At 41.2% G+C, this 27,948-nt stretch overlaps 2 protein-coding genes across 4 annotated transcripts in view; one reads left to right on the top strand and one right to left on the bottom strand.

Annotated features, from left to right (window-relative positions):
• Positions 1-7,381: 7,381 nt before the first annotated feature.
• SEPTIN2 (septin 2) lies at positions 7,382-27,440 on the bottom strand. Of its 3 annotated transcripts, none has more exons than XM_085069842.1 (13): positions 27,422-27,440; positions 23,995-24,027; positions 23,279-23,399; positions 19,971-20,057; positions 18,986-19,109; positions 17,078-17,212; positions 16,722-16,839; positions 15,353-15,454; positions 14,914-15,059; positions 14,171-14,254; positions 12,385-12,442; positions 10,419-10,531; positions 7,382-10,015 (listed from the first exon to the last, which is right to left on the bottom strand). In XM_085069842.1, exons 2-12 carry the CDS (start codon positions 24,001-24,003, stop codon positions 10,427-10,429), a joined length of 1,089 nt encoding a protein of 362 aa, XP_084925968.1. In that variant the 5' UTR covers positions 24,004-24,027; positions 27,422-27,440; the 3' UTR covers positions 7,382-10,015; positions 10,419-10,426. The 3 variants fall into 3 exon arrangements, with proteins under 3 accessions (XP_084925968.1, XP_084925966.1, XP_084925967.1); XM_085069840.1 differs by lacking the exon at positions 27,422-27,440 and adding an exon at positions 26,503-26,616; XM_085069841.1 differs by lacking the exon at positions 27,422-27,440 and adding an exon at positions 26,498-26,596.
• HDLBP (high density lipoprotein binding protein) overlaps positions 26,648-27,948 on the top strand; it is a 39,098-nt gene continuing 37,797 nt past the window's right edge. The window contains exon 1 of the mRNA XM_085069837.1: positions 26,648-26,800. The gene's annotated coding sequence lies outside the window, so the exon portion shown is untranslated. The remainder of the gene's footprint in view (positions 26,801-27,948) is intronic.

Raw genomic sequence — 27,948 nt, 5'->3', positions numbered from 1 at the left:
ATTTTCCATCACATCACAGAATTCCAGATAGTTTGTGTTGGAAGGGACCTTAAAGACCATCCAGTTGCAACTCCTCTGCCATGTGCAGGGACACCTTCCACTGTCCCAGGCTGCTCCAAGCCCTGTCCAACCTGGCCTTGGACACTTCCAGGGATCCAGGGGCAGCCACAGCTTCTCTGGACACCCTGTGCCAGGGCCTCACCTCCCTCCCAGGGAAGAATTTCTTCCCAATATCCCATCTAACCCTGCCCTCTGGCAATGGGAAGCCAGATGAGAGAGATGACAGCTCTACCCTCTGTAATTCCTACTCCCAACCAAACAGGGTACAATTAGTATGGGCCATATCAGGTTGAACCTCTGTTCTATACACTCAATCATTTAATAAATCCTCAGCAACTGTAACAAAAAGCATGCTTGAGATTTGGTGTTTGGTGACTTTGAAACCCAAAAGAGGGAGTGGATGGTTATCTCTGCCAGACTCAGCAGTATGTTCTTCACAGCTATCCACAAAGACCTCTGAGTTTCTGTAACACCCATGAAATCAAATTTCTCAGCCATCCACGCAGCGTTTGAAGCCTTTGCAGGAGAAGAAAGAAGTTTAGAGACCAAAACTAGAAGAAGAATGTCATTACACATGAAAGCCAGCTGTTGCTGTTGGAAGGATGCAGTGTCAGGACAAAGGACAACTTTCTCCTTCTGAGATAAAAAATAACAAGGTGTAATTCTCTGACTCAACAGACAGATAATCTACACCACATTCTCCTTTTGGCCTTAGCAGGACAATTAGAATTACCCTTTCACTACACTATAATGTCATCTTTTTCTTTAATCACTCTCTGGAGGAGTGTGGAGGAAGTCCTTCAAAGCAGACTTCTTACCCAATCAAGATAAACAACAGCTGGGAAAGCTTCTTTTTATTCAGATCCTCCATCATGGCAAAGAGAAACTCTGCAGACTGAAAAATTACACCTATTGGTGATTTTGTCAGCACATTATTTTCCAAATACACACTACAAAGCTGTGTCTCTCAGAGATCTCCCTTCTCATAAAAACAAGGCAAGCAGTTTCAAAAGCTTACATTATGTCTTCCCTTCTGTCTACAGCAGCAAGTTGGCATAGCTGAGAGCAAAAATAGTTACAACCACTCAAGCCAGCATTTTATACCATGTACACCAATCTAACTAGGCCACACATCACCAGTTCACTTCTCTAGTGTGTTGTACTGGGACTCTACAATGACAACACACATGGGGCATGCCAAGGATGAAAATAGGAAGATGGATTGGTATGGATTTCATTGCAGGTGGGTCACTGAAAGCACCAGAACCCCTTTTGGGGCAGTTCACAAACCTTTGATGGCCACAGTTCACTGCCATTGTCCTACTTTAGTTCAAGCCAATGCCTTTTATGATAATTCTCCCATATGTTACTACCTGGAGATAGTCAACAATTTGCTATAAATATCATTAACCTAAGCCTAAGCACAGTGTCACTTAGGACTATCTGGAAGGGCTGAGAGCTTTCTCCACAAGGTGATCACTCTTTCATCCATCACTTTTGATGACCCAGTGACATCATACCACCTGCAGAGCACCTCACAGGTCCACCAAGGGAAAAACTCACTTTTCCACAACTGTGTTCACATGTTAGATGAATTGTCATGACAATTAGTGACCACCCTGGCCATATTTCTGGTCTGAAGTGTTTCAGCTCTGAAGAGTTCAGCCAAGCGCTTCGCAATCTGTAATAGCCTGTGCAGCAGAACCAGACAGAGACAGTTGTTTTGTCTCACTGACCCATCCTCTGGATTGCCTTCCACATCACCTTAGACATCTCAGTAGGGACTAGTCTACATCGATCAACAAATCTTTCCTCAACCTGTCTTATCACTGCTTAGCAAGTTCTCTACCCAACAGTCACAAAGAGCATAGGTTTGTTCCTTAAATAGCAAAATCAAGCCAATTTCAGCGATTTTTCTCAGGTGGTGTTCTGTAGTAATAGCCCACCAGTACCCCAGATGGTAGAAAAACATGAAGAGTGAAATCATAACATTTGATCAATCCACCTTCATTAGATGACAAAAGACTAGTCAAGGTGAACAGGAATTGCCAGATAAGCAGCGATATGATCCACATGATCAGCACAAGTGAACAACACAGCCATACCTGTACATACCACTTACAAGAATTACTCTCTTACTCCAGGCTCACTTACTGCCAAAAATGGACCTCAAAGCATAGGAGAAATATTGTTCTCCAACAGCAATGAATTAAGATACTTCAAAAATGCTCAGAATGCCCCTTGTTCCACTGGCAGAGATAGACTGGCAAAGGCACTCAGCAGTCACAGTACCTTGCTAAACCAACTTAAACTGATTCCCATGCTACAGGTATTTGTAGACTCTGTGGTTGGGATTTTATACTTCCAATCTTAAATAATTCTGCCTCCCACAATCATGCTCAAGCACTTCTCCCAGAAGGAAAACTTTGGGCTTCTCAGATTCTCCCCTTTGGAGCATTTTTCAGGAGATCTTCTACACACACTGCAACTACCAATTACACTGGCCTTTATATTACATTATAAAGCACAAAGTCCACCAGACTCAGACTGTGACCTGGAATTAAACCCTCAGTATTAACCAATTCTTTAGAACAGGCCTGGGTACTTATGTACAGGAAAAACTTCTGCTAGTAGAAAAAAACAAGAGGCTGCAATCCCTTTTTGCAATCACCTACTTTGACTTTCATAATTATATCTCTATTTTAACTTGGCTCTCATGGTGAAAGTGGCAATTAGAACAAGTAAATTAAGCACAGCATATGTTCATACCTGCACACACACAGAGGCATTCACTCAGCAGCTTCTCTCAGTCTGACTAGTGAACTTGTCGAAGCACGTCCTCCGTGCCCAGAAGGTTCAGTCTGTAGCCAGCAGCAGTTCTGAAGCCACAGCAGAAAAATCAAGAGCATAGACAAGCTACAAACTGCAATGAAATATGACTGCTGAGCCTCAATACTGGAAAAAAAAAAAGCCCAGGCAAAATCTGACAACTGTGTCTTCCATGTTCTTCATCCACAGGTAAAAGCTCAGACACAGATAATCCCTTATTGCCCCCACGTGGTACATCCATCCTATTGCACAAAAGCACAAATATGCCCAGAATTCCTCTAAATTTGTTTTAAATTGAATCCTAAGATTTTTTTATAGGTGTTAGTTCTGTGACTGTAACAGCCTAAACATTAGGCAGCTGCCCAATAGTCTTTTCTACAAGTACATTGGTTTATTCTTGTCTTACACTTAATGATGTCTGCACAGTGAGGGCAACCAAGCATGTCTGAAGCCACAAGGCCTGAACTCCCCTGCCCCAATAAAACTGGGAGTGCCTCCCTTTTTGTATTTTTAAATCCCATTGAGGTTCATCTCATTTCCCTGCCCATCAAATTAGCCTGGGATTTGATACCTCAGAGAAGCTGCACAAGGGTTCAATTCTGTCATGACTTGTACCATGCCTCAAAGATCTACAAGAAAACTTTCTCTGTGTGTTTGGGTGGACAAGGAACAAGACATCCTCAAACAGAAAACACCTCTCCCCCACAATGTGAAATTCTGACAAGAAAGAAGATCACCTCATCTTCACATACCAATCAACTTTAGTCAAACAAATATACAAAAAGCCCAGTTAAATATAAAGGAGAAAAAGGCCTACTTTTATTTCATGGACAGGACACTTCAGAATGAAATTATAAATTTAGGATCTCCAAACACCAGACACTGATAAGCTTGGCAATTATTTTACTGCCAAATAAACCATAGTTGAGGCTGTCAGTAATGCAGACTCTGCTGCATTAAGTTCTTTCAGAAATGAGGCAGCCAAACACAGATTGCTGGCAAAACAAACTGGCTGAGTCCCCACTCTGCCCTCAACCAAAAGGACTGTTCCAGCTGTTTGTGCCAGGATATGGAGCACAGCAGTCCCCCTGCTGCCAAGATGCAGCCCCTGAGCTGAGCCCAGCTGTCACACACATGGACAACCATCCCTGCCACGCTGTGTTTCCGTGTTTCAAAGCAGCCTGAGACTATTCACTGGGCAGGAAACAAAGATTCAAACCAGTTTTCTTGTTCTGGGTACAAACTTTCAAAGAGACTGAAATATTCTTGGAGAGCCAAATCCCATGGTCTCTGCAGGGGAGAAGCTCTGAACTCAGAGCAAGTACCACTACAGGAACAGCTCAGCCTAGGTTTTAGGCTCTCCTTTATGGAAAAGCTTCTTAAAAGTAAAAATAACCAAAAAACATTAAAACAACAGGGGAATTGGAAATTGCAAGGCACAAGAGCATGTTCTGAACAAAGCCTTTTACTGTCACTGCCTTTCTTTTTTTTTAATAAATATGCTATTGAAGCAGCACAGGATCTGTTTTAATGAGTGTTTTGCATTAGCTCTCAGGGTGTGTGTATTTACCTATTCTATAGAATGCACTGAGTTACCTTCACATCACTTGTAAGCTCCTCTGCTTCCTACATGGGTTTTTTCCCATGAATTTTTGGCTTCTGCTTATAAAAACAAGGTGATTCCTCATTGCCCCACCAGCCTCAAATTGTTTCTCAATAAAAAAACAGGACGACAGCCAGCCTGAGGCACTTTAAGCACGATGCCTCAACACGGCAAAGTTGCTAATGGAAGGCATGTCTTGTAACTCAGATCTCCCTGACTTTTTGCCATGTCTTCCTGGATGCAACTTATATGGCTGAGCAGAAATTTCTATCTGGCAACGTGGATCACTCTTGGAATGTAGCCTTAAATCTGACACCATTTACATCACCACAGACAATAAGTGCAAAGCTGAGAGACGGGGAGGGCTGGGCTAGAGCAAAAACAACCGGCTGCGTCAGTTCTACAGAACTGTTTACAGAGGGTTTCAAAGGGAGCAGGATAAGCCCCAGGCTTGGGAGAGTAGAGCTCCTCATTATTTTCCTATCTAGGAGTTCAGTGTTTCCTACAGCAATGAGAGTACTGCACTGCTTTCTCCATGAGACTGCTCCATAAAGCCAGGCAGGATGGCTGCAGGGCTGTGTCTGCTCTCACCAGGGTAGTTTCCCAAAAGTGTTCACCGTCTGAGGCAGCTGGACACCTTCTCTGCCTTGCTGGACTGACAGGCTCACATTCCTGTGGGTGGGAGTGAAATTCATTTGTTTTCTGCATTTCAAGCACTGAAACTGAACTTGCAAACACACAGCTACATCAGATCTTGCCTTGCTAAATGCTGCAGAAACTCCACAACACACCTGAAACTTGGGCACACCCTGCCGTGGCTGTGAGCCAGGCCCAGGTGATCCCATCATGTCTGGGCTGCACTGGCAGTGTGGCTGGCCATCACACCACTCCTTAGACAAAGCTCTTCCTCCTCACACTCCCTCTGTTCCTGGTTTCTGAACTTGATCCATAATGACATCAAATGAATCTTCACTTGCACATGTGCTTACCTGGTCACTGTGACAACAGCCTGGTTTCAGCACCATTCAAGTCTCCATATAAAAGGACATACGAGCAGGTGACAGCACCTCACCTTTTCTGGATTGTGAAGAGATTCTTTAGGAAACAACTACACCAGGGGCTGCTCCAGCACAGGGCCAACACTTGCTCACTGGTAAACTGTCCTGCATTGCCAGCCACATGCCTTCAGGGCTGTCCAAAGGAACAGGAAGTACAGCAGCCCAGAGCCTCATTCAGCATCTCCAGGAAGAGGTGGCAGACATGGCAGGAACAGAGCTTTAAGACAACAAGCTGCTAGCCAAACTGTTAACTCTCCTGAGAAACTGCCCTTGGGAATTGTGGACTGTGGGAAAACCTCTACAGCAAGCTGAGTTATGAAGTGCTTTAATCACAGCTTTCTTGCACTGCAGGAATCCTTTAAGCATTTCTTTCTGGCTTTCTCTGACAGCAGGAGCCCTGTGTTAAGCTCTTTGTGCTCTATTCCACACACAGCATTGAGAAAACAGCAAATAGGGAAGAGCACATAATTCCATGGAGTCCTTTGCACTGAATTCCTGTACAATGTCCTCCATAGCAATAGTTTCAACTCTTCCCAAAGGCTTTATGGATTATATTCTTGCACATTCCAAGCAATTAACCACCTCATTTGTCTTCTAGTTGAGGCACTTCCCTATGACATATAGAATTTCAGGGTCTACTACAAAGTGTTCAGAAAAATGTAGGAAAAGTTACGTTTTTCATTTTTCTTTATGCAAATATCATGAAACAGGAGTTCATAGATGCTTTGTTCACTTTCTTTTTCTTTTTTGTAACCACAAATTCTGTGAAACAAGCTAGCAAAATCCTGATGGAAATCCTTCTTCAGGGCCCAGAAGCCAGATAAACCAACAAAAACACCACAGAGAAGCCAAGGAAACAGACATATGAGGGGTACTTAGCCCTGTCCAAACACTCAGAGAGATCCAGGCAATATTTGACAGTGTGGAGCATGAGAGTTGCCTGAAAACAAGGCACTTCTCTGCACTTACGCTGTCTACTGAGATAGAAACGGCAAAGGAGCCAAGGACAACGAAAGACATCGAAGCTACAATCCATGAATCTGAATCTAATTTCTTTCAGTCTTGAGATGATTTCCTACCACATGCCAATGGAATAAAGTTGGGCTGGGAAGCATTTGTTAATGAAATGCCAAACATTCTCTTCCACTCACATCACAGCACAGCTTTCTCCTCAGTCATTACTCTGGAGAATTACTCTGCGGTCATTAGAGTGTGTATGAAGAGAGAGGTATGAGTAATTCATCCACAGGTGTCACCCAAATGGAAAGCCTGGGAGCAAGCACTGTAAATTTGATCTCCAGCCCAACAACCTGAAAAGGGCACACCACAGGCTCTGAATGTCTTTTTCCTCATTCCTTGCTGAAGAGCCATGATGGCCAAAGAGTAAACTCAAACTACTCTCGTCAGAAAAGAGAACATTTGGGCATACAAGCCACCATCACACTAACCAGGACAAATGGAACCTACAAAAATGTTAAAGCTTGCTCCCTCTTCCTCTCCCTCTTTTCTGCATCAGGAGAGAGAGAAGACCTGGAAGCACAAAAGGTAAAGATCACAGGTTGAGATAAGAACAATTTACTGGAAATAGCAATGAGATAAGAAAAGGAACAGTAATAGCAACCATATTAATAACAAAAGGGTACAAAAGTGGGAGTGATGCATGTGCAAAAACTATTACCACAGAGCCCAACCCCATCCACTGCCACTCCAACTCTGCCCTTCCTGGCTACTGCAAAAATTAACCCTGTCCTGGTCAGAACCAGGACAATATTTGAAACATGTCACCACAAATTAATATTGATGATAATAAAGAATCATAATGAGCACAAAATAGCTTTTTAGCATTTTTTATTACAGTTTTGGCTAATTGTAGTACATAAAACAGAATATAACAGGGTTTTGTACCAAGAACAAGTATTTTTTGCTATCAACTATAAAGCTCTGCAAATTCAAAAGTGTTTTTACTCCTAAAATAAAAACCGTCACAACACGGTAACAGAAAAAGAACTGTGGCCAGTTCAGCAAGCCACCAAACAGCATCTACCTTTTGTCTCCAAGTCTTTCTGCTACTCAAAACTTTCCTTTACCAGCAGCTTTTCTGAGAAAAGCAGTCTTGCTTTTCATGTCTCAGCACAAAACCATGAATTTCAAGACCATCCCAAGAAAAGTGAAGGGGAAATAGATCTTCAGAGACATCAGGCACACTATGAACAATTGCCCCAAAGGCTTGGGAAGAAGCAGCAGTTAATTACCTGTCTTGAGTATTGCAGCTAAAATGGCTAATGCCATAAACTTGGTTTTTCCCATTAAATACCAAAACAACATACAAAAATATTTCTCCTGCTGAATTTTTAGATCATTTTTTTGCTAAAGAATCAAAAGAAATTCTTTATCCTGATCAAATACTTTAATAGATATGTAAATATTTCAAAGGATCACACATTGCCTGATATAATTTCACAGATGGTGACCAAATAGCACTAAACAAATGGACAATCTGCTCTCGTTCCTATGTTAAAATACAGGGAAAAACTATCATTCCAATATACACAACGAGAGTGACACAAACAACCAGGCCCCTTTGCAGACCTTTTACATTTCACAGTTTTTCTTCATGTACAGGCTCATAGTCATGGAGATAAATAAGGTGGTACGGAGTGTTCTCTGATAGGGCTGCTACACTACTTTGGTTCTACACTTCCTTTTGAAAAAGCAACTCAAGAATTTAGAAGCACATGTTTTTCCATCCAGGTTTTATATGTAAAGATTTGACAAAATGGGACTTACCTCTTCTGTGCATCTCAGCATACAAAAAGGTTCCCATTTTCACTTTTGTCAAGGTTAGGGAAAGTGAAATGAGTCATGTCAAACTTTGACAGCATTTACTTTTGAAAAGAGAACTGGAGCACCCCAGCAAAGGCTACAATGCGGGGCTCTACTTCACATTTTTAGAGATTCAAATACAATACAGTAGTTTCAGGCAGGTAAAAATTTCAGTTGCTTAACAGGTTTATATTTATCTAGCCACTGAAGTACCACTGAAATTATACATTAGCTGTAGAAGTTCTTTTTTTTTTTCAAAGAAACATTAAAAAAATTATAAAAGTCATAGCTGCACCTGAGCTCAGAGAGCTGAAAGAAGTTGCAATTCTACCTATGTTTTATTAGCTGCTCAGATAAGGATGTTTTGTCATAGATCAGGTGAAGAAATCTGATTGCTGGCTTTATCAGAAGCAGCAGACAACCCAAGGTGTGTCACTGCTTGCCCTGTCAGCCACCACCTGGGCAGTTGTGTGCTACAGCGTGATTACTTGCTGCAAACACAATACCAGGCGTGATCTGCAGTCCAGCCAAGCTATAAACAGTCTCCTGTGCTATCAGTATTAAGAAAGTGACCTTGGCCTAAATGAAAAATATCAGAGTCACTTCTGAAGTAATACTGCTGACTCCATCTTGGAGCAAGAAGTTAAAGTACAGTTTACATTGATCCTGTCAGGGACAGATCATTTTTAAAAAGATAAGTTTGCTAGTATATATTTTTGCTACATGTAACAGTTTTCAATGCCCTAAAAATAGTATGAAAATACTCACTAGAGATTATAGAATTTTTTATGCCTTTGTATATAGGAAGCACCCATGCATAGAAAATTACTCTTTGGAGTTTACCTTGTTCAACAATACCGGCATTATTCAAGTTTATTTGGCTACAATAATGCCAGAAAACAGCAGGAGTGATTTGTGCTGACCTACAAGAAATTCTTCAAAATTAGCTGCAATAGAGATAGAGATTTTAGGAAAATAATAACCCTTGAGGTTAAATCTAAAGGAAATAATGCCTGTCATGTAACATACAGTGTGCCTCTCGCAGAGGCATTTCCTCTTCTTTCTTTTGCTAAGACACAAGGCATGCTTGAACTTTCACTTGATATTTGCAGAGGCCAAGGAAATCCTTTGCTGTGAGTAGAGACAGAGGAAGGGCTGCTGGTCTCCCACACACGTGTAAACACTGCAATATTTATAAAATTAACCCTGCAGGGGTGCAACCTTAGTGAGGTGACTGTTACCTGGCACTGAAAAAGGTATCACTGACAGCTGTTTACTTCTAAATAGAATACAAAGTTAAAAGCAAAGAGCTAATAAGGTATATTAAAAAAATATTATTATCTAATGCTGTATCAAGCTAGAAAACTTTCAATTACTATTTTGTATCCCTAATATAATAGGAAATTTAAAATAACCTCAATATAAGAAGGACTAAAGAAAAGGAAAGTCAAAGGTGTATAATATATAAAATGCCAACTGACTACATGTTATGAAATACATCTCACAAGATGTTACCATAAAACATTCCCGCATTAAACTCTCCAGCAAGCTCCAGATCACATGGGAACAAGAGGCTTCTTTCTGCCTCCACCACTGCAATTCAACTCCAGAAGTTCTCCTGTGTGTCAGGGGATAAAGTCATCTAAAAACAAGGCAGGAAAATACCATTTTAGATCAGCTGTCTTTTCACTGTAAGAAACCTGAAAGAACTGCACACAATTTATAAGTCACAAGGAAACAATGACTTCATCATGAGCTTGAGAAACCTGTTTAAACTATTTCAAAGACTTCTTCCACAATTCTTACCAGTAATATTGTATTGACTTACTGGAAAATTTTCATATATACACACACAACACCACACTGTTTACTTTGACTCCAAGCCATTTAACTTTGCAAACAGCAGTTAATCCTTATAAATGAAAATTAAGACTGCAATCTATGGAAACGCATCTTGCAAACATTTTTCCAAAACTCCTTAATATAAAGCACATTAGTGAGCAGCTAAAGGAGAAGCCCTTTCAGTGGCTATTTGAACATCTTACCCAAGACTTTATACATGGTGCCCATGAACTGCACTGTTGTCACCTTCTCCACTTTGCATCTGCATCTGCATCTGTGCCTGCATTCTTGCAATCATCTCCTGCATGCGACGGAGCTGGAAAAGCAGCACAGAAGAATTCTGTAGCCTAATCTCACCTCAGAATATAATACTTCACTGTCACCATGGTATTACTTATTTTTATTAAAGAGGGATCACATATCTGCATTTTCTTTATCTGACAGGTAATGATCTCAGGTTATGGCATCTTCTTTTACTGCCCTTCATCCCTGAAAAGGCCGGCATTTACTGACTGAAATAAATAGGCTTTATTATTGTACTGTGGAATGGTATTTTTAAGCAACCCTAAATGGAAGTCTCTGAAGTTAAATGTACAAAAATGATGGATCTGAACAAGCATTTACACTTACTAAAGTTTATCAGAAAAAGAAGCAGCTTGTTTATGTCCCTTCAAACTTCACCTATATCTGCCTCCAAAAAATAAATTGTCAGGATTACTCCCCAACTCCCTTGCTAGTGATGACTAGGTGGAAGCAAGTATTACCACCAAACCATCCAATGAGACATAAGTATTATTAAACTTTGTTGAAGCTCAGTTTTAGAGTATTGCAACATTTAAACACAAGAAAAGTATGTAACTCACCTACTAAGAATTATTGAACCATGTTGCACAGACATTGCTTAAATCCTTTAATTGCACCCAACTCCGACAGGTGGCAAGTCAACCTCATTTCAACAATGGAAATAATTTTGGGTGCCTTTGTGCACTTACACTGTAAGCTCAAATTAACTGTTAAGGTTAACAATCAAGTTCAATATGTACAATGTTTACACTATACTTGTTTTTCATATTGCTTGAAACATCAACCTTTTTCATTTTCACTTTGGCTGTATTTTGGGACTTGGGTCCCCACTAAGATCACTAGTAGAAGTCTGCTTGTGCTGGGGCAGGCTAAGGAGCTCATCTAAATCAGCCCTCTCCCCAGCACTGGCTCTTAGGCAGAACCTGACAGTCAGGTGCCAACTCCCAGTACTTACCCACACATGCTCAGAATCTGTCCCCTTTGGAGCTTGCCAAACCAAAAAATTTTACCTTTGCACTAGTGAGCACATTCATGGAGAAAGCAAACTCTCCCATCTCAGCATCTTTGAGCTTACCTGCTCAAAAATATCTTGCTTTATACAAATTCCATGCTAATGAATACCACAATTTACAGACTATGTTAGAAGTGTCTTTTTAAATTGAAATCAGCCACCTATTCATCCCATCAATCATGACCTCTTGCTTGTGTAGTAGATTCCCATTCATCCTGCCATCTGTGATCATGTAAGGACCTTTCCCTTCTGTCATCTACTTCTCACCAAGGCTATTAATCTCATCTGCCCTAGTACAGTACCTGCTTCAGGTCTTCATTTCAGCATTTCTGCCCACATTTTGCTTTTCATTGCACTTTTTCTAATCTTGCTTATCTATATCCTTTTTGGGTTAGGGGAACAACAAAAGCAGCATTAGAGCTATGCATTGTGAATTTGTCATAGTGGCAGAATGAGAATTTCTGTTTCATTTTTTATTCCTGACCATTTCTACTATCACTCCCTCTTTTGCTTCAGAGCTGAACTGACTTTGTCCCAATCTGCAGTTGTTAACTGTAGAACTTCATTCCCATGAGGATAGCTCTTCTTTTCCACACACAGTGTGCACCACATCCATTGCTGATCACTACAATGGAATCATGTTTTACCAGATTCCACTTGTTTCAAAGAATCCCTATCCTGAGTCTCCTCTCACCTCTTCATACTGTTTTCTTAGTGAACCTTAAATAAATTTATATTGGCATATACCAGTTTTTCCTTTACAAATAACCAAGATCATATAAATATTTGCTCTAAAGAAGCAACAAAGAACAGAATTTCCCCCATTACAAGAATATAAAGCTCTGTCATCTTACTTCTGCTTCCTTCTCAAGTAGAATCTGGTCTTTATTTACTTCTTCATCTTCTATTTTCCTAAAATAATATGAATATTGTTAGAAACATAAATGCATTAAGTTTGGAAAAGCCTTCTAAGATTGCTGAGTCCAAGTATTAACCCAGCATTGTGTTTACTGCTAAACCATGTCCCCAGGTGCCACATCCACAAGCAATTTGAACAGTTCCAGGGACGGTAGCTCCACCATTGCCCTGGGCAGTCTGGGCCAGTGTCTGAACACCCTTTCTGTGAAGAAATTTCTCTAATATTACATCTAAACATGCCTGGTGCAACTTGAAGCCGTTTCTTTTTGTCCCATCACTTGTTACGTGGGAGAAGAAACTGACTCCCACGTGGCTTTATTCAAGATTATCTACCACTTTGCTAAAAGCTTTTTCCTACTCTATGTCACAACAGGGAAGATCTACTAATGGATCTAATCAAGCAAGTGCCATCAAATATGCATAGCAAAGAAATTGGTGTTTGTTAAAATGTGAACAGAGAAATAGATTGTAAAAAAATCCACTGTGCCCCAAAACCTCTGAGAATATTAGCGATTACAGTCAACTAACACTTATTGCCAAGCACTCCTGGTAGCTGAAATGCAAACTTGAAATAAATTCACCTGAAATCTACCCTCACTTATAGAAAATTTAACTAAGTTCTAGCACATTTTAGAAATGTGAAAGCAAAGGTGTGTGGGCCACTTACTACACAAGATACAAAAACACATATTCAACTTAACAGCAACTTACTGCCACAGATCATTGGCAAAAGCAACTTGAAATCCTCTAAAAATTGGATGACCCTAGGTCACATTACTTCGAAGGCCTTTGTACACACCTGTTGGATAACAGGTGCCAGAACTTGGGAAATGTGGGGACTTTGAACTTCAGAAATCAGGATTTAAAGTCAGGAGAGAAGAGCATTTTATCTTGCTTGAATGTAGGCCAATGGTACAGGCAAGAACAAACTCCTTTTGCTAAAAATGGACCAGGCATGTGTCAAAATCTCTGGCAACAGCAGGATGGGGAAAGCTTTGCAAAATGCCCCAAAGCCCCCAAAATGTGCAATTCGGAACCCTCTAGTGGCTGTAATAAGAGACGCAGCTGAAACACCTAAACCAGGAAATATATTTTCCAACAAGAACTCACCAATTCATCTTTACAAACCCTGCTATTGTACTTAAAAATGGGGTATTTTGCCCAGGTCTCTTTCCAGGAAAGCTGTGCCCTACCCATCCCAGCTCAAAATAGGGCTGACAGCCATTACCCTGTGACTGCTATGTAGAGAAAATTATTTATGTAGGTCATGTTTAATAAAGCACTGCAGAAAAATTCAAACATTTCTTCTTGAAGACACAATCCAAATTTTTCAGTTGCTAATTCTGAAAAAAACCCACACTTTTAACATATCAGCTTTAACCTAATTTGCAGGTTTTTTAAGACATTTGTCACAGACATCTGTCCTACTTAGTACCTTCAGCATTCCTTCAGCATTCCAATCCAACTGTGTTCAAGCCTCAGACCAAAGCACAGATCTAACTATTCCCACAATTCCCTAACTCCATAACTGTCACTTCAGATTTACCAAATATTTTTTGTGACACTCTTTGTAATCCAGTTGATGGAACTTGATATTGACTGGAGCTACAGAGCTGCCCTTGATCTACCAAATCCCAGCAATGCAGTAGTAGGTGAGACACAGAGAGAGCAAAAAATAAATTCAGAAGAGGAAGAAACAGCATATAACCATGAGATGACAACCTGCTGCCTCGTTTGAGCCTCTCAGAGCGGAAGTTCTCATAGTGAAGATCCTGGGTCACCTCCTGAAGGTCTTGCATATGGGTACTGGAGGAAGTAATTAAAGATAAAGCATTCTTATGTCACATCAGTTTGCTTAAGCAACTCTCACATTGAGCACTGTCTTGGATCAATGTGCTCAGCATGCACACCCACTTAACACACTAATTTAAAAGCTAATTTCAGTTAAATTGGTGCAGTAAAGGACACAGAGAGCCCTGTGTTCATCCTCAGCCCTGAGACTTCCCTGACAGAAGCTATACTCTGGGGCAAAGCCTTTGATAAAGCTGAGCAGGGGAAACAGAGTAGCAAAGATCAGGAAAAAAACACGCAGTGAACTTTTGAAGTCTTCTCCTTTGCAAGTGTATCTATTTATAGATATATTGAAATAAGCTCGAGGAATGAAACAATCTTTTTTACGCTCCTGGGGATATGAGTAGCCTACAGCACTGCTTTTGACAAAAGGATTAGACAAATCATCATTTTCACAGAATGAGTAATTCAGATCGGAGAGAACCTATGGGGCTTGTGTGGTCGAATCCCCGACTAGGCCAAGCTTAGCTGGGTCAAGACTGCTCATGGCCTTCCCCACAGAAATTCTGAATATCTCCGGGGATTTCACAACTGCTTCAACCCCCCAGTGTAGTGCTTGATCATCCTGGTGATTGTTTTCTAAACTACCATTTAATTGGAATTTTCTAACTTACATTAACATGGTCCTCAGCTTCAGGAAGTCATTGTGCTCTGGATTCTCCACTTCAACTACACCCCATGGGTAGAGCCGACCTCTAACTTTTTTACCTTTTGCTTCAATGAGTTGATTGGACCCCACTACACAAAATGGAATGCTGGCCTGAAAGCCAAAAGTCCAGAAGTTACTTATAATGTACCAGGACAAACAGCTCCAAGAACAACTCTTGCTCTGCTCAGCATTGCATATTATGGTTATAAGTTTATAATTCTCTTAATTTGAAGGTGTAAAATAAATACAAGTAATTGCTGCCACCATCTTTCAGCTAGGGAAGCCTGAGCAGAGACATGGTGACTCACTCCAGGCTGCATTGCAGCTCTTGTTCTAAAGCCGTCAGAGGAGTCTGAAAAAATACGATACATTATCCCATATGTAACCTGTGAAGCCAGTCACACCTTCAAGAGTCTGGTCTGCTCTTTAAAATCTTCATCTTCATCTGATTCAGCATCAGGCAGGTGATAAATCTTGATGCCATGCTCTTCTATTTCATCCAGAATCTGAGATTTGCAGTAAAAGAAATTGATATTATACACATGTAGAATCAGTACCTTTAGATCTTGAACATGAAATTACTTAATACACAGTCTTGTAAGAAATCTGGATTTATCTTACTGATCCAAATTGTTCCACAAGGATTTGGTTTTAAACACCGTATTTCTTCATGATATTCAGCAACTACTCGCCATAGACTTTCAGACAAACAATGATGTTCATAAAAACACTACCCTTTGTAGAAACCACATTTGCTTAAACCTTTGCAGGTTTCTTTTGTAATATTAAAAGCATTGACTCAGAAGTCAAGCTTGCTTTCTACAGCTTAATCTCCTTGCTCTTACCTCTGAATTACTACTTGGGGGTAGGGGTAAGAGTGCTTAAAAAACTGAGATACAGACATAACAAATACTTTTTTCTGTCTTCATGACTGCCAGTAATGGCGTCTGCAGCTGGAATCTATTTGCCATGGACCCAAATTTTGCTCTTTAAAAAAGAATAATCTTTATTTCTGCAGAATTCTAGCACAATAAATGTACCTACTAGTGTATATTGTATATAAAATCTCTATTTTTATTCCAAATTGGGTAAGATAGCTATAAGGATTTTCAGAATAACTGACAAAGAACCATAGATAAAGTTTTCAATGCAAGAGCTAAGACTGGAGCATGTCTTTTGACAAGTTAATTCTAATACTTCTTTCTAAACTTCGTTGCTGTTATTAGCTCAAGATGGTTTGTTGAATTCCACCTCCTCCCAGCAAATACAGCATCAAGTCCTGCAAGACTGAATGTGTTAAGAGGTCTTGCCTCTGGAACAAAGAACTGGAATGCTATAGAAGGAGTGATTATAGGGGAAGAAAAACAACTCCAAAATCAGAAACATCTCTGAAAATCCCATTTTTTAACTATCAGAATTCTGACTGGCTAAAAAATTTGCTTCGGAACTGATTAAACAGGCAAGAGAGCAATTACGATCAGCAAATGTATTTAAATATTTTTTCAAAGTTTCAAAATTCACTCATAATCTAATTCTAAATGTAGCCAGTCTGCCATTTTGCAAACAACATTCTAAGGACATTTTCTCAGTTAAAAACATAATAAAATAATTTACAAGATATCAAACTACATATTAAATGATGTTACACTGTGCATGAGATTGTATTTGCCTCAGCTAGGATAGAGCAAGGTTAATGAGAATGCCCCTCTCTTCAGCCACCATATTGCTACAACCAAAGCACAACACATTTCTGCAAGCTAGAAAACCACTTACCCTCTTCTTTAGTCTCTCTCGCTCTTTCAGAGAAAGTGTATCAGCTTTTGCAATCACTGGTACAATGTTTACTTTGTTGTGTATGGCCTTCATAAATTCAACATCCAGAGGCTTAAGGCTAAAATTAAAATACGGAAAATTTTTATTTCTTTTTACTCTACATTATGAATTTATTTTCACTCCAACATAAATATCTCTCTTTACACAGAGAGAAAGAACACAGCCAATTAATGACAGCAGTTACAGCAGTTGCTTACATAATGGCAACCTGATTCTGAAAATTTAAGTCAACAGGCACAAACCAACTCTATAAAATAAAACAAAATAATGTAAAAAAATGACAGAGAAACACCTACCCATGACCAAATGGTGAAATGAAATAGAAGCAGCAATGAACTCGATTATCTACGATATGCCTTCTGTTCAAACCACTCTCATCATGCAGGTATCGCTCAAACTGCTCATCAATGTAGGAGATTATGGTCTTAAAACTGTAAAATGAACACAGATTTGAGAAATCACCAAATGGTCCACAACTTTAGTACTGTTTCAAAGGTAATATTAAACCACCAAGATACACTGCTGATGAACAAATCTTCTGATGGACAAAAATTCATTTACTGATTTTATAGGACTGGAAAAATAGAAGAGCACATATTTTAAAATTTTAATTGAATCCTAGAATAACAAGCTACTATGCATATATATATAGTAAGATAAAATATACATAACCCAACCTCAGCTCTCCAAGAAATTTCTCTGGGATTATTATTTATATTTTGATTAACATTAACCACACATGTTCAAGATGATTTAAGGTTCTTGTTCCAAATTGATTTAAAATCATAAATGGTTTGCATTGGCAGGAACCTTTAAAGATCACGTAGTTCCAAGTTATTGTCATGGGCAGGGACATCTTCCACTATCCCAGGTTGCTCCAAGCCATGTCTAGCCTGGCCTTGGACACTTCCAGGGATCCAGGGACAGTCACAGCTTCTCTGGGCAACCTGTGCCAGCATCTCAATACCATCACTGTAAAAGGCTCCCCTACATCCAACCTAAGTCTACTCTCAGCTTCAAACCCTCGCCCCTTTCTCTGCTACTACAGGCCCTGGTATCAAATCTCTCTCTACCTTTCTTATAAGCCCTTTGATATATTTAAAGGCCTCCATAATGTCTCCCTGGAGTCTTCTCTACTCCAGATGGGATCCCTACTCTCCCAGCCTCTCTTTACTGCTGTTCTAGCCCTTGGATCATTTTCATGATCCTCCTCTGCATCTGCTTCAACAGCTCCATGTCTGTCTTGTGCTAGAGCCCCAGAGCCGGATGCAGGTCTCACAGGAGCACAGTAGTGGGGCAGAACTCCCTCCCTCAACCTGCTGGCCACGCTGCTTTTGATGCAGCCCAGGATACTAATGGCTTTCAGGGATTGCCTACTTATATCCAACTTTTTGTCCACTAGTGTCCTGGTTCTGGCCCAGATCAGCAGGAGGGGGCAACTCCAGAGAGGAGCAACTTATTGTGGTGTGCTGGGCCCTGGCTTTTGTTTACCACACACTGCTCTTGACTAGAGAGCACCCTCAGGGGAGGAGGAGGAAAGCAGAACAACAGGCACCATGGCTGCTCCAGCTGCAGCTGAACTACCAGAACAGCTTGTGCCAGGAACAGATGCTCCTATACAGAAAAAGAAATCCAAGCCTAAATCAGTTTGCTGATTTGATAAATCAGTGAAGGATGAAGAGGAAGCAGGGCCCTCACAACAGGAGGAAGAGGCAGGGCCAGAGATAATCACCCAATTGCTATTCCTGGTGAGCTGTGAGACATGCAAAAAGATTTCAGCAGCCATTTCAGCCTGGCAACCTGGGTGCTCAGATACTAGGATATCATGATCCATGGTATGGAACTAGATGGTAGTGAAGCCAAGCAACTAGGACCCCTGTCCTGGGATATGGGCAATGACAAGGGGATTGGGGAGAGGACAGAAACTCTCAGCTCTGGTGGTGATTCCTGTCAAGCGTGAGGGAAAGGTATTCTCTCAAGGATGATCTAATAGTGTGACACCATGGAGGAAGACTTCCAGTACCTGAGAGAATTATCTGTGCTGGAGGGAATTTATAGGGGTCCAAAAACCATCAGTCCCCTGTAGATCCGGATGAAGTCCAGCATACACAATCCATGTGGCAGAAGTTTGTAGGACACAGGACAAATAAGAAATCTCTGTCAATCTCCCTACACAGATCAAGATATATTCTCTGTGCACATACCAGTCTCGACAATTGATGGCATCCCCATATCCTGGTGTGTCTACAACCGTCAGCCGCAGTTTCACTCCCCTCTCTTCAATTTCAACTGTTGAGGCTTCAATCTGCACAGTGCGTTCAATCTTATCTGAAAGACAACAAACTCAGTCTTTCAGAATCAAATTTGTAAGACCATGTCATTTTGAGATAAGCTCCAAAGATTAATTGGCAGATAAAACCGCATAAATATTATTCTATCGATTATATTCTAAGGCCTGATAACAAAAAGACTCAGTACATAAATTCTTCAGATGTTATCAGATGACTATATGAGATTTCATACTTTTCTTAAAAATAATGTAGAAATTAAGGCAAAAGGGACTGAGACAGAACCATAATTGGTAATTGGAGAACAATACAAAATTATACGTAATGGATTTTTTCCTGAGGCTGGAAGTTATAAGCAATCATCAGCTAACACGATAAAACCATTAAAGCAAGTCATTCAACAGGGAGCAAAATGGGAAAATTGCATATTCTGTTTTATTACAATATTCTCTTTTGTTAGATTTTTGCATACCTTGATTAACAGAATAAAAATAGGACATGAGAATGAAGAACAGGAGGTGAAATTCTCATTCACTAAATATCAATCCAAAACAAAGGAATGAAGGTTCAAGCAGGTATAAAAAATTCATTGCAACAGATTAAAAATTAAATAAATTTTCTGATTGTTTTAGTTGATTGTTTGTCTTACTGTGGCACAATGAATGTTTTCAAGCAAAAGAAGGGATCAAGTTGCTAGGTACTAATACAAATACACACAAGGACTAAATAACAAAGACCCCATAGACATCCTGGCTGCCGAGGAAAATAGTTTTATCAAACAGCTCAAGTGTCAGGAAATACATTAGAAACTATTACAGCTAGAAATCACTGCTAGCTGTTACCAAAATTCAAAGATAAAAGCATTCAACTCCAAAAATCTTTGTGCAAAAGTCTTATTTACCAGCAGCTCCTGGGATTATTCTTTCCGGGTAAAGATCTGTCAAGAAGAGGCTGTTTATTAATGTAGATTTTCCCAATCCAGATTCACCTGTGATTCAATACAAAGATAAATGCAACACATTTACATAAATAATTTCAAGGGTATCCAGACCGTATCATCTGACTATAGTTTTTTTAAATATTTCTTTCAAATAAAAAACTTACAATATCTAATTTCAGATTAGCAAAGTTTGCACAAAAAGGTTGAATAACACTTTTTACATCTTTGTAATGCCCTTTCCCAGAGCTTTCACCGATTATTTGTAATTAATTCTGCCAGTCAAGTGGAGTTCTGATCCATTTAGGCTTAAGATTTCCCATTTCTTGTCTGCTGATTTTTTAAGACATGCTTTTCTGTTATGACTCCAGAATGTGAAATATCATACCCAGCCAGAAGCTATGTCCTGTCAAGGTTGTATCATCAATTTAAACAATGAAAAAGGCTTTGCTAAACTTCTGTACAGCCAGACATCATAAAATGGGATTTATTTCTGCTTTTTATGCCAATATGACAAATAAGAACTCAAGGCAAGAGGAATATGGCCACTGAGCAATTTTTTTATACCGAGGAATATGGGGAATACCAAATTGTGCCGTAAATATATTTTTGTTCTAGAGATACTGACAGCCATGAGGAGAGTTTAGAGGCCAACTAATTAGTTAAAGATCAAGATCTTAATCAGAACAAATGTTCACAGCATGAAAAAAGAACAGCTTCACATGCTCAGTACTTCTCAGTACAGATCTCACTGAAGAGAACTTTTTCTAGAATTTTAGTTTTATTTCAGGTGTTGATAGAATTAAATTAAAAAATTAGATGTTAAGAAATGATGGGCCACAGAATCCCTGAGTAACACAGACTATTCTGTAACATGAATCTGACAAAAATATCTGAACAAAAGAAAAAAAAAAAAGACGGAAATGGTTTTAAAATAAAGCTTCAGTAGCAGCTGCCAGTTTTTAATGCCTTATAGAATGCAGCTTTCAAGATCAGATTGAGCCAGTGCAACCTTCACCAGTGAAGGACACATGCACCCAGCGTAACCCAACAGTCACATGGAAGCATTTCAGCAAAACTAAATAAAGTATGATTTCATCCAATGCCACATTCCATAGTTTCAGTATGGGTCAATATTACACATACCCCAAATCAGTTTTCATAGTCACTTTCAATGATTATACTGGCTACAGTAGCTTAGTAACTCATAAGTAAAATAACTATTTAGATGAAGTCACAGCTTAATAATGAGAATGAACATAAACTTGTTAAGAAATGGAAGTGATTGGGATTCCTTTGGGAGCAACATAGCCAAACAGACAAATTATTATAAACTGCAGCTAATATTTTCAGACACCACAGTAAATAGCAGGGGGGAAAAAAACCCACAACCAAAAACAATGTGAAAAAGCAAAATCATTGATTAGGATTCTATCAGCATGGACAGCTTTTAAAATATAATCCTGTTCAGAAATGAAGAAAGAAGGCAACTTAACGAAGAATGATGGTTCTATACAGGCTCAGCCCATGAGAGAACATACTTAAACTCCATGCATATTTGAAGAGAAAGAGTTCACATTCCAAACTGTTGAAATAATCAACAACTTAAAGCACAGTTTATTTTATCTTACATCAACTGCCTCCCTCTGCTAGTATATCTTAAAATACCACTCCAAAATTTCAATGAAATTACTTTTTTCCAAGTTCTCCTTCTGTAGTTTTCATTTAAAATACTTGCAGGCAACAACCGTAAAGTTCCATTTTACTCCAACATGGGTGGGTTAATTGCCTTTCTGTTACTCTTACACCATGTCATTTCCCTTCTATTTCTATTTTACAAGAGGCTAGAAACAACTGTTGGTCTACATACTTTCACATTGCTTTCTTCCAAAACTGTTTTACATGGCACTATTTGCAGTTAGAATTCAAAGAGATCTGGAAGTTAAGTTAGCAGAGAAAGCACATATTTTCTTTCTCAAAACTGTTCACACTTTTATGATCACTGAACAGTAAATTCTGAAGAGTTACAATAGATAGAATAATTTGAAGCAGCTACTTACAGTTTGGCTTTACTTTTAGATTTTACAGGATATCCTTTACGGTATCATGCAAATCAAATCCAATGAAAGATACAGTAAAGAGCTATGATAAAATTCTGGGAAGACAAAGATAAGGGCCAACTCTGTACAGCACTGAAGAACAAAATACAGACACAAGACAAAAGCAGTGCTAGGGCTGTCATTTGGCAAAAGTAATGAAAGGTTTGAGGATAGACTCTCTCTGTAACTACTGAATTCCAAAACAATTAAGAAGTTAAACACCTCCTGTCGTGCACTATCTTGCCTCTCCTGCTCATTCCCACTGTGATCTCTCTTGGGCAAATCTAGCACACAAATGGGATTTATTTCCTGTGGTGCCAGGTAATAATTCCTGTGGTGCCTAACTCTATTAGGGTACTTTTTGTGAAAGCCTATTTAAAAGCAAGAATTACAGAGCTCAAACACCAAAACTCAGAAATTACAGCTCACAAACAGAGAAACAGAGAAGACATCCAAGCCTGATTTGGGAGTCTACTTAACTTTCAGGAATAGCAACTGATTTCTCAAAGGATCAAGGTACTTCTGCAGACACTAGATTTTTCTTTCCATTCCAGATACCAGCAGAGACTCCCAATGAATTATCAAATAGAATAACACTTTAGATTACAACTGCTAACATAAAATCGTGATCAATGTAAAAAGTAGCAGCTTACATCAAAACCAACTGGTCCAATTCTCAATCTTTCTCACTCGTTTACAAGAGTATTTGAAAGGGTTGAAAAGACTAGAGTTCAGATTATTTTGAACTACAGAAGCACAAACAACATTTTAAACAGAAAATGTTCTCCTCAACACTTGTCTCTTAATCAACACACGGAAGTGAACAAAGATTGTATTCAAATGCAAAACCAGTTTAAAACTACATTTCAAATAGAATGCTGAAATCCCATAAGACATGGGAGAAGGAAGGAAGAAATTATTCTTTGAGTGTACAAGAAACTTTCTTCACTTCACCCACAAACTCACTATTATATTCAAGCATGGTTAGTAATGTGGTAAACAACAAACTTCTGCAAGAATCGATAAAATATAAAAGAAAGCTAAATGCTACAGTACAGAAAAGTTTCTGATGCAAGCTGAAGCCTTACAATAGTGGAAGTAACATTCATTTTAACTTCAAACTCACTGTGAACTAGTACTAATTTTGAGAAAGACTATGAAACACTTCCTTACCAACCACCATAAGAGTAAATTCAAACCCCTTTTTCACAGACTTTCGGTGAACCTGATTGGGAAGGTTTGCAAATCCAACATAGCCGGGAGTTTCTGGATTAGTAAATTGAGCAGGCTGTTGCTAAAAATAAAATAAAATAAAATAAAATAAGACAACAATAAGCAACCACTAAAGACTTACTAGTTTGTGTAACGGCTTTCCTCACTTATCTCAAAAGGTTTGAAGCTACATGACATACAGAGAGGAAACTACTCAGAGGTTGCTACTATTCAACAGTTTCACAAAGAAGTGCAGAACTACATCAACTTATAGCTTTCAAAAAAAATTATTCAGCTATCCAGCCAAGATCACTTTAAGTAAAAGAGAAACAAAATCCCAAACAATTATTTATCAAAGTATGAAAAAGTATGAAGTGCAGTCACTAATCACACACTTTTAAAACAGTGCCTTAACACACAGTTAAAATAGAATCATTGTCTATGGACTAGAATAAAAACACAACCATTTCTGATCCATTTTAGCACATCCAAAGGAAAACCCTGAGAAACTTGTGAAGTGACAGCCATCTGCTGGAAGTGCTCTTCAGAGAGCTCTCTTAAAATGTGGGGAAGAGGAATTTACACAATAGTTTTCAAATGCTCACTGCTACAGAATATTTAAAAATGAAAAATATGTATCACATTATTACATTGGAAGACAGAAATGTTATTCTTACCTTGGACATTTTTAGAGAGGGACGGGAAAAGATCTGAAAAAATAATAATGTTTTTCAGCTTATTAAAAACTGTATGAGAAAAAACCACCCACAAACCAGTGTAATATTCAGTGTTGCACACTAAATTGAAAAAGGAGCATCCCTGTTTGGATGTCCAGATTCTAGAACAGTGTCAACTTCTTCACAAAGCACAAGTATTTGATTCTTCTCTACTAACAACGGGCAGACTTTTCAGCTACCATTGCTCCTATAAACACAGACAATAAATTCAAGCAACATGAACGTGGGGTGCTGAAGGCACCAGATGTGTGACAAACCATTCTGAAGCTATGAAAGTTCACATCCTTTCCGGAAACTAACCAAACCAAACACCCTGATAAAAGATGCCTTGCTCTTCACAGGAAACATTTTTTTCAAAGCTAAAAATCCCCCCAACTCATGTATTATTTTTCTTTTCAAGCCTCTTTCTACTCAACATTTCCATTCAGGCTCAAGTGTTTTGTAAAGAGCTAACAGCTTCAAAATGAAACTTTTTCTCCTCCTCTTTTATCTAGATGCTTGCAAACTCAGTCTTTCTACCTTCTGTTGCCAGTATAAAATGTAGCTGCACTTGAAATCTAAGACACAGGCACGAAAAAGTTTTTTTGAAAGATTTCTTACCTAACACTTCTATGCAAAAAAGGCTCTTAACAAAGACCCACCAACCACTAACTCAAACAAGTTCAAGAGATCATGTGATTTACTGTGGCAACATAAAAATGTCAGTATATGCTGTATCTGCCAGTGGTGAGAGCTCAATTCCCCTTTCTAGTCCCTCCCCTGGCTCACTCTCTAACCACAAGGTATCTGTTCCCACTCCAAAAGCCCACAGTCAGCTTTTATTTAGCTCACTTCCATTTTAACTATATGGATTTGAAATTATCACTACCTGATTATTTCCATCTTCCAAGCAGATTTTTGTCAACAAGTTCAGTTTTGCGTAAGATTACACTAAACTGCTTCAGTTTACAGCACCCTTCAGTCTGTTCCTCCCAGCAAAAGACATCTCAGGATCGAAACAAATTGCCCAGTGTTAGACGGCAGAAGCCAAACTTTTTGTGCCAGGCACAAGGCAAAGTTGTTTCGATATGGGGATGAATTCCAGGATTTTCTTTGCAAAGCTGCTATATAGGTGTATGTTTACACAATTGCAAGCTCATTTGGGTTTGCAAAGAGGCAACATTTTAGCTCACGGTGACTACTTCACTAGAAACTGCAACAGTGCACTGGTTACTCCACAGCAACAGTTGAAGTTGCTTTCCTCAAACACATACCAGAAGAAAGAAGTTGGTTCTGAGGAAGAGTTTCTGATGTGAGTTAGACTGAAGACGTTAAACACTGAAGCAGTTTGGTGTCTTTTCTCACAAAGCCGAACTCGCTGACAAAAAATCTGGCACCCTGTTTACTCACACAAAATAAAAGCTGGATAACATGTTTCTCAAGTGAAATTTGAAGCTAAAAATAAATTCTAGTATCTGCAACATCTGTATTTCAGTCCATAAACTGGTCTATGACCTATGATGTATTCAGCTAGTGAAGAGGTTATCCATGAGCCTTTTATCATGTAAGATTAGTCTGATAGCAACTCTTCCTTCCAAGAGTGTTTCCTGCCGAGTGATGTCATTGATTCCTCCTTAACCATTCTCCATGAGAAGTTTTCAGAGCCAAACAAAACTAGATCCTGCTGGAACACAGAAGAACATTCTTTCAATTTGTGAGACTTGCCTGTCACCCAACTATTTCTCAAAGGCAGGCTAAGCGCAGAGGGAAGTTTCTCACAGCTACCAAGAAACGCAGCAGAGAGCAGAGTTACGCAGACGGCCACAGCTACATTATATTTTAACACACGGACCAAGCACAGAAATCTGTCACGAACGATCTTTCCCCCCGCGCTCCCCTCAGGGCTGAGCGCTCCCACACAGGCAGCAGCACACCCCAACACCAAGGCCAAGGCCCTGCCGACCGCAACCCGAGCCAAGGGGTCCCACGGCGGACTTAGGGCTGCGCTCGGGGTTAGGGTTATGGGCTTCGGGTTCGTGTGCCTTGAAACAGCCCAGATTTTCCTCAGGAGCTGGTCGGTCATGTTATTCACCCGCCGGTTTCAATAGCTCGGCTGGAGTGAGTTCAGAAGGGACTGTATCACACGCTGAGGGAGGGCCCCGCTCCTCCGCGGCCCCTCTCGGGGGTCCCATGGCGGCCCATACACCCACTAGGTCCCGCGCTTGGCGGGCGGCCAGGGCACCTCACCTCCCCGGCACCGCCCGCGGCCCACATCGGCCCGCTCCCTCCTCACCAGCATCACCCAACCTCAACCAAACCCCTCAGGTTCGGGGGTCCGTCTGCGCGGCTGAAAAGGACAGATCCTTTCCCACAGCTCCTCTCGGCCGCCTCCGCTGATCCCTGGTTCCTTTCCAGCCGCGCAAAGGGACCCCGAAATCCCCCGAGGCAGGGCAGGGCCGCTCACCTCACCTCAGCGCAGCTCAGTTCGCGCCTCTCTCAGCCGCCAGCTCCGAGCTGCGCTCCCGCGCGCGCACGGCGGAGGGAGGGGGCGGGGCCGCCCCGCCCATAGGCCCCGCCCATAGGCCCCGCCCCCGGGCCGCGCGGAGCCCCATGCGCACGCGCCCGCCTCATCCCCATAGCAACCCGCTGGGACGGGGCGGAGCCGCCCGCATGTTGTAGGTCACGCACATCCCCTCTGCTGCAGCAAGATGGCGGCCGGGCCGTCGGCCTCGTACCCAGCTTAGGCTTCGCTGCGGGCCGACTAGAGGTAAAGCTGGGCCCGGCACGGGAGGGCGGTGGCGGGAGAGCCTCGGGTGAGCGGGAGGAAGGCGCGGGCCCGGCTCCGCGGCCGGGCGCGTTCCGCCGCCCGCAGCAAGATGGCGGCAGCGGCGAGAAGGGCAGCGGGCGGGCTGTGCGGGAGCGCCCGGCCCCGCTCTATGGTCGCGGCCGCTGCCATTGGCGCAGCGCGGGCCACGTGCCGCCGGCGCACCCCGCACCGGGCCGGGCTGCGGGGGCCGCCCCGGGGTCCCGCTCCGCTTCCCCAGGGTCCCGCTCCGCCGCCCCGGGGTCCCGTTCCGCTGCCAGCGCCGCCTTGGCGGCGGCGAGCGCTCCGGGGCCACCCAGGAACAGACAAAAGCCATGAGTCATGTCCCGCTGCCTTTCCCTGCGGCGGATCGGCCGGGGCCGGGCCCGCACCGCCTGTGGGGGGATGCGGCTGAGGAAGCTCTCGCCTTCCCCCCTCCTTCGGCTGGCGTTGGGTCCCGCCCTGTCCCCTCGGCCCTGGTCTGCTGTGGGCTCTCCAAGTGCAGTAGTCTCCATTCCCACTGCTGCTGGGCCCGAAAGCTGAGGCTGCGCCATGGGCCGCGGTGGGGGAGGGTTTTGGCCTCACCTGTGACACTGCAGGTAACGTCAGCCGCCTGTGTGCATGATGCGAGGGGAAGTTCTGCCTCTGCTGACCTGCTCTCTATGCCTGCAGTGTGGGTTTATTGCGGGTTATTTATAGACCAGGATGATCCAGCAATCCAGCAGCCCTGAAGAGGGTTAAGCAAGGAGCGCTGATGATTCTTGAGCTATAGCTGAAGTGATGTGACACATAATAAGTAACACTTCCCATGATGGCTTTCCCTAAACAGTAGGGAAGGCTTCCCAATTGAAAGAGTAATTTCTTTCGCTGAAAGACAGGAAGGAAGAGAGGAGATTGTGGTGGGAATATTGGTAATAGAGCAGTTAACCTGCAAGATGAGGCAAGGGCCTTGAATTCCCTAAGTTTAGAATTTGAAACATTCTCAACTCTGTGCCTGGGCAGAGAAGATTAGTGACATTCAGCCCCGAGGAGTTTGAAGGAGTCACTTATTTTCCTATCCTGTTGTGTAATGACAGAGAAAAATCTGCACACTGATGTGCGCTGTGTTGCTT

The sequence above is a fragment of the Lichenostomus cassidix genome, chromosome 9 (assembly GCF_008360975.1).
Source record: "Lichenostomus cassidix isolate B80296 chromosome 9, HeHo_3.0, whole genome shotgun sequence".
NCBI lineage: Eukaryota > Metazoa > Chordata > Aves > Passeriformes > Meliphagidae > Lichenostomus > Lichenostomus cassidix.
Note: the sequence above shows the minus strand (reverse complement) of the source record. Positions and strands in the feature narration are given on the sequence as shown.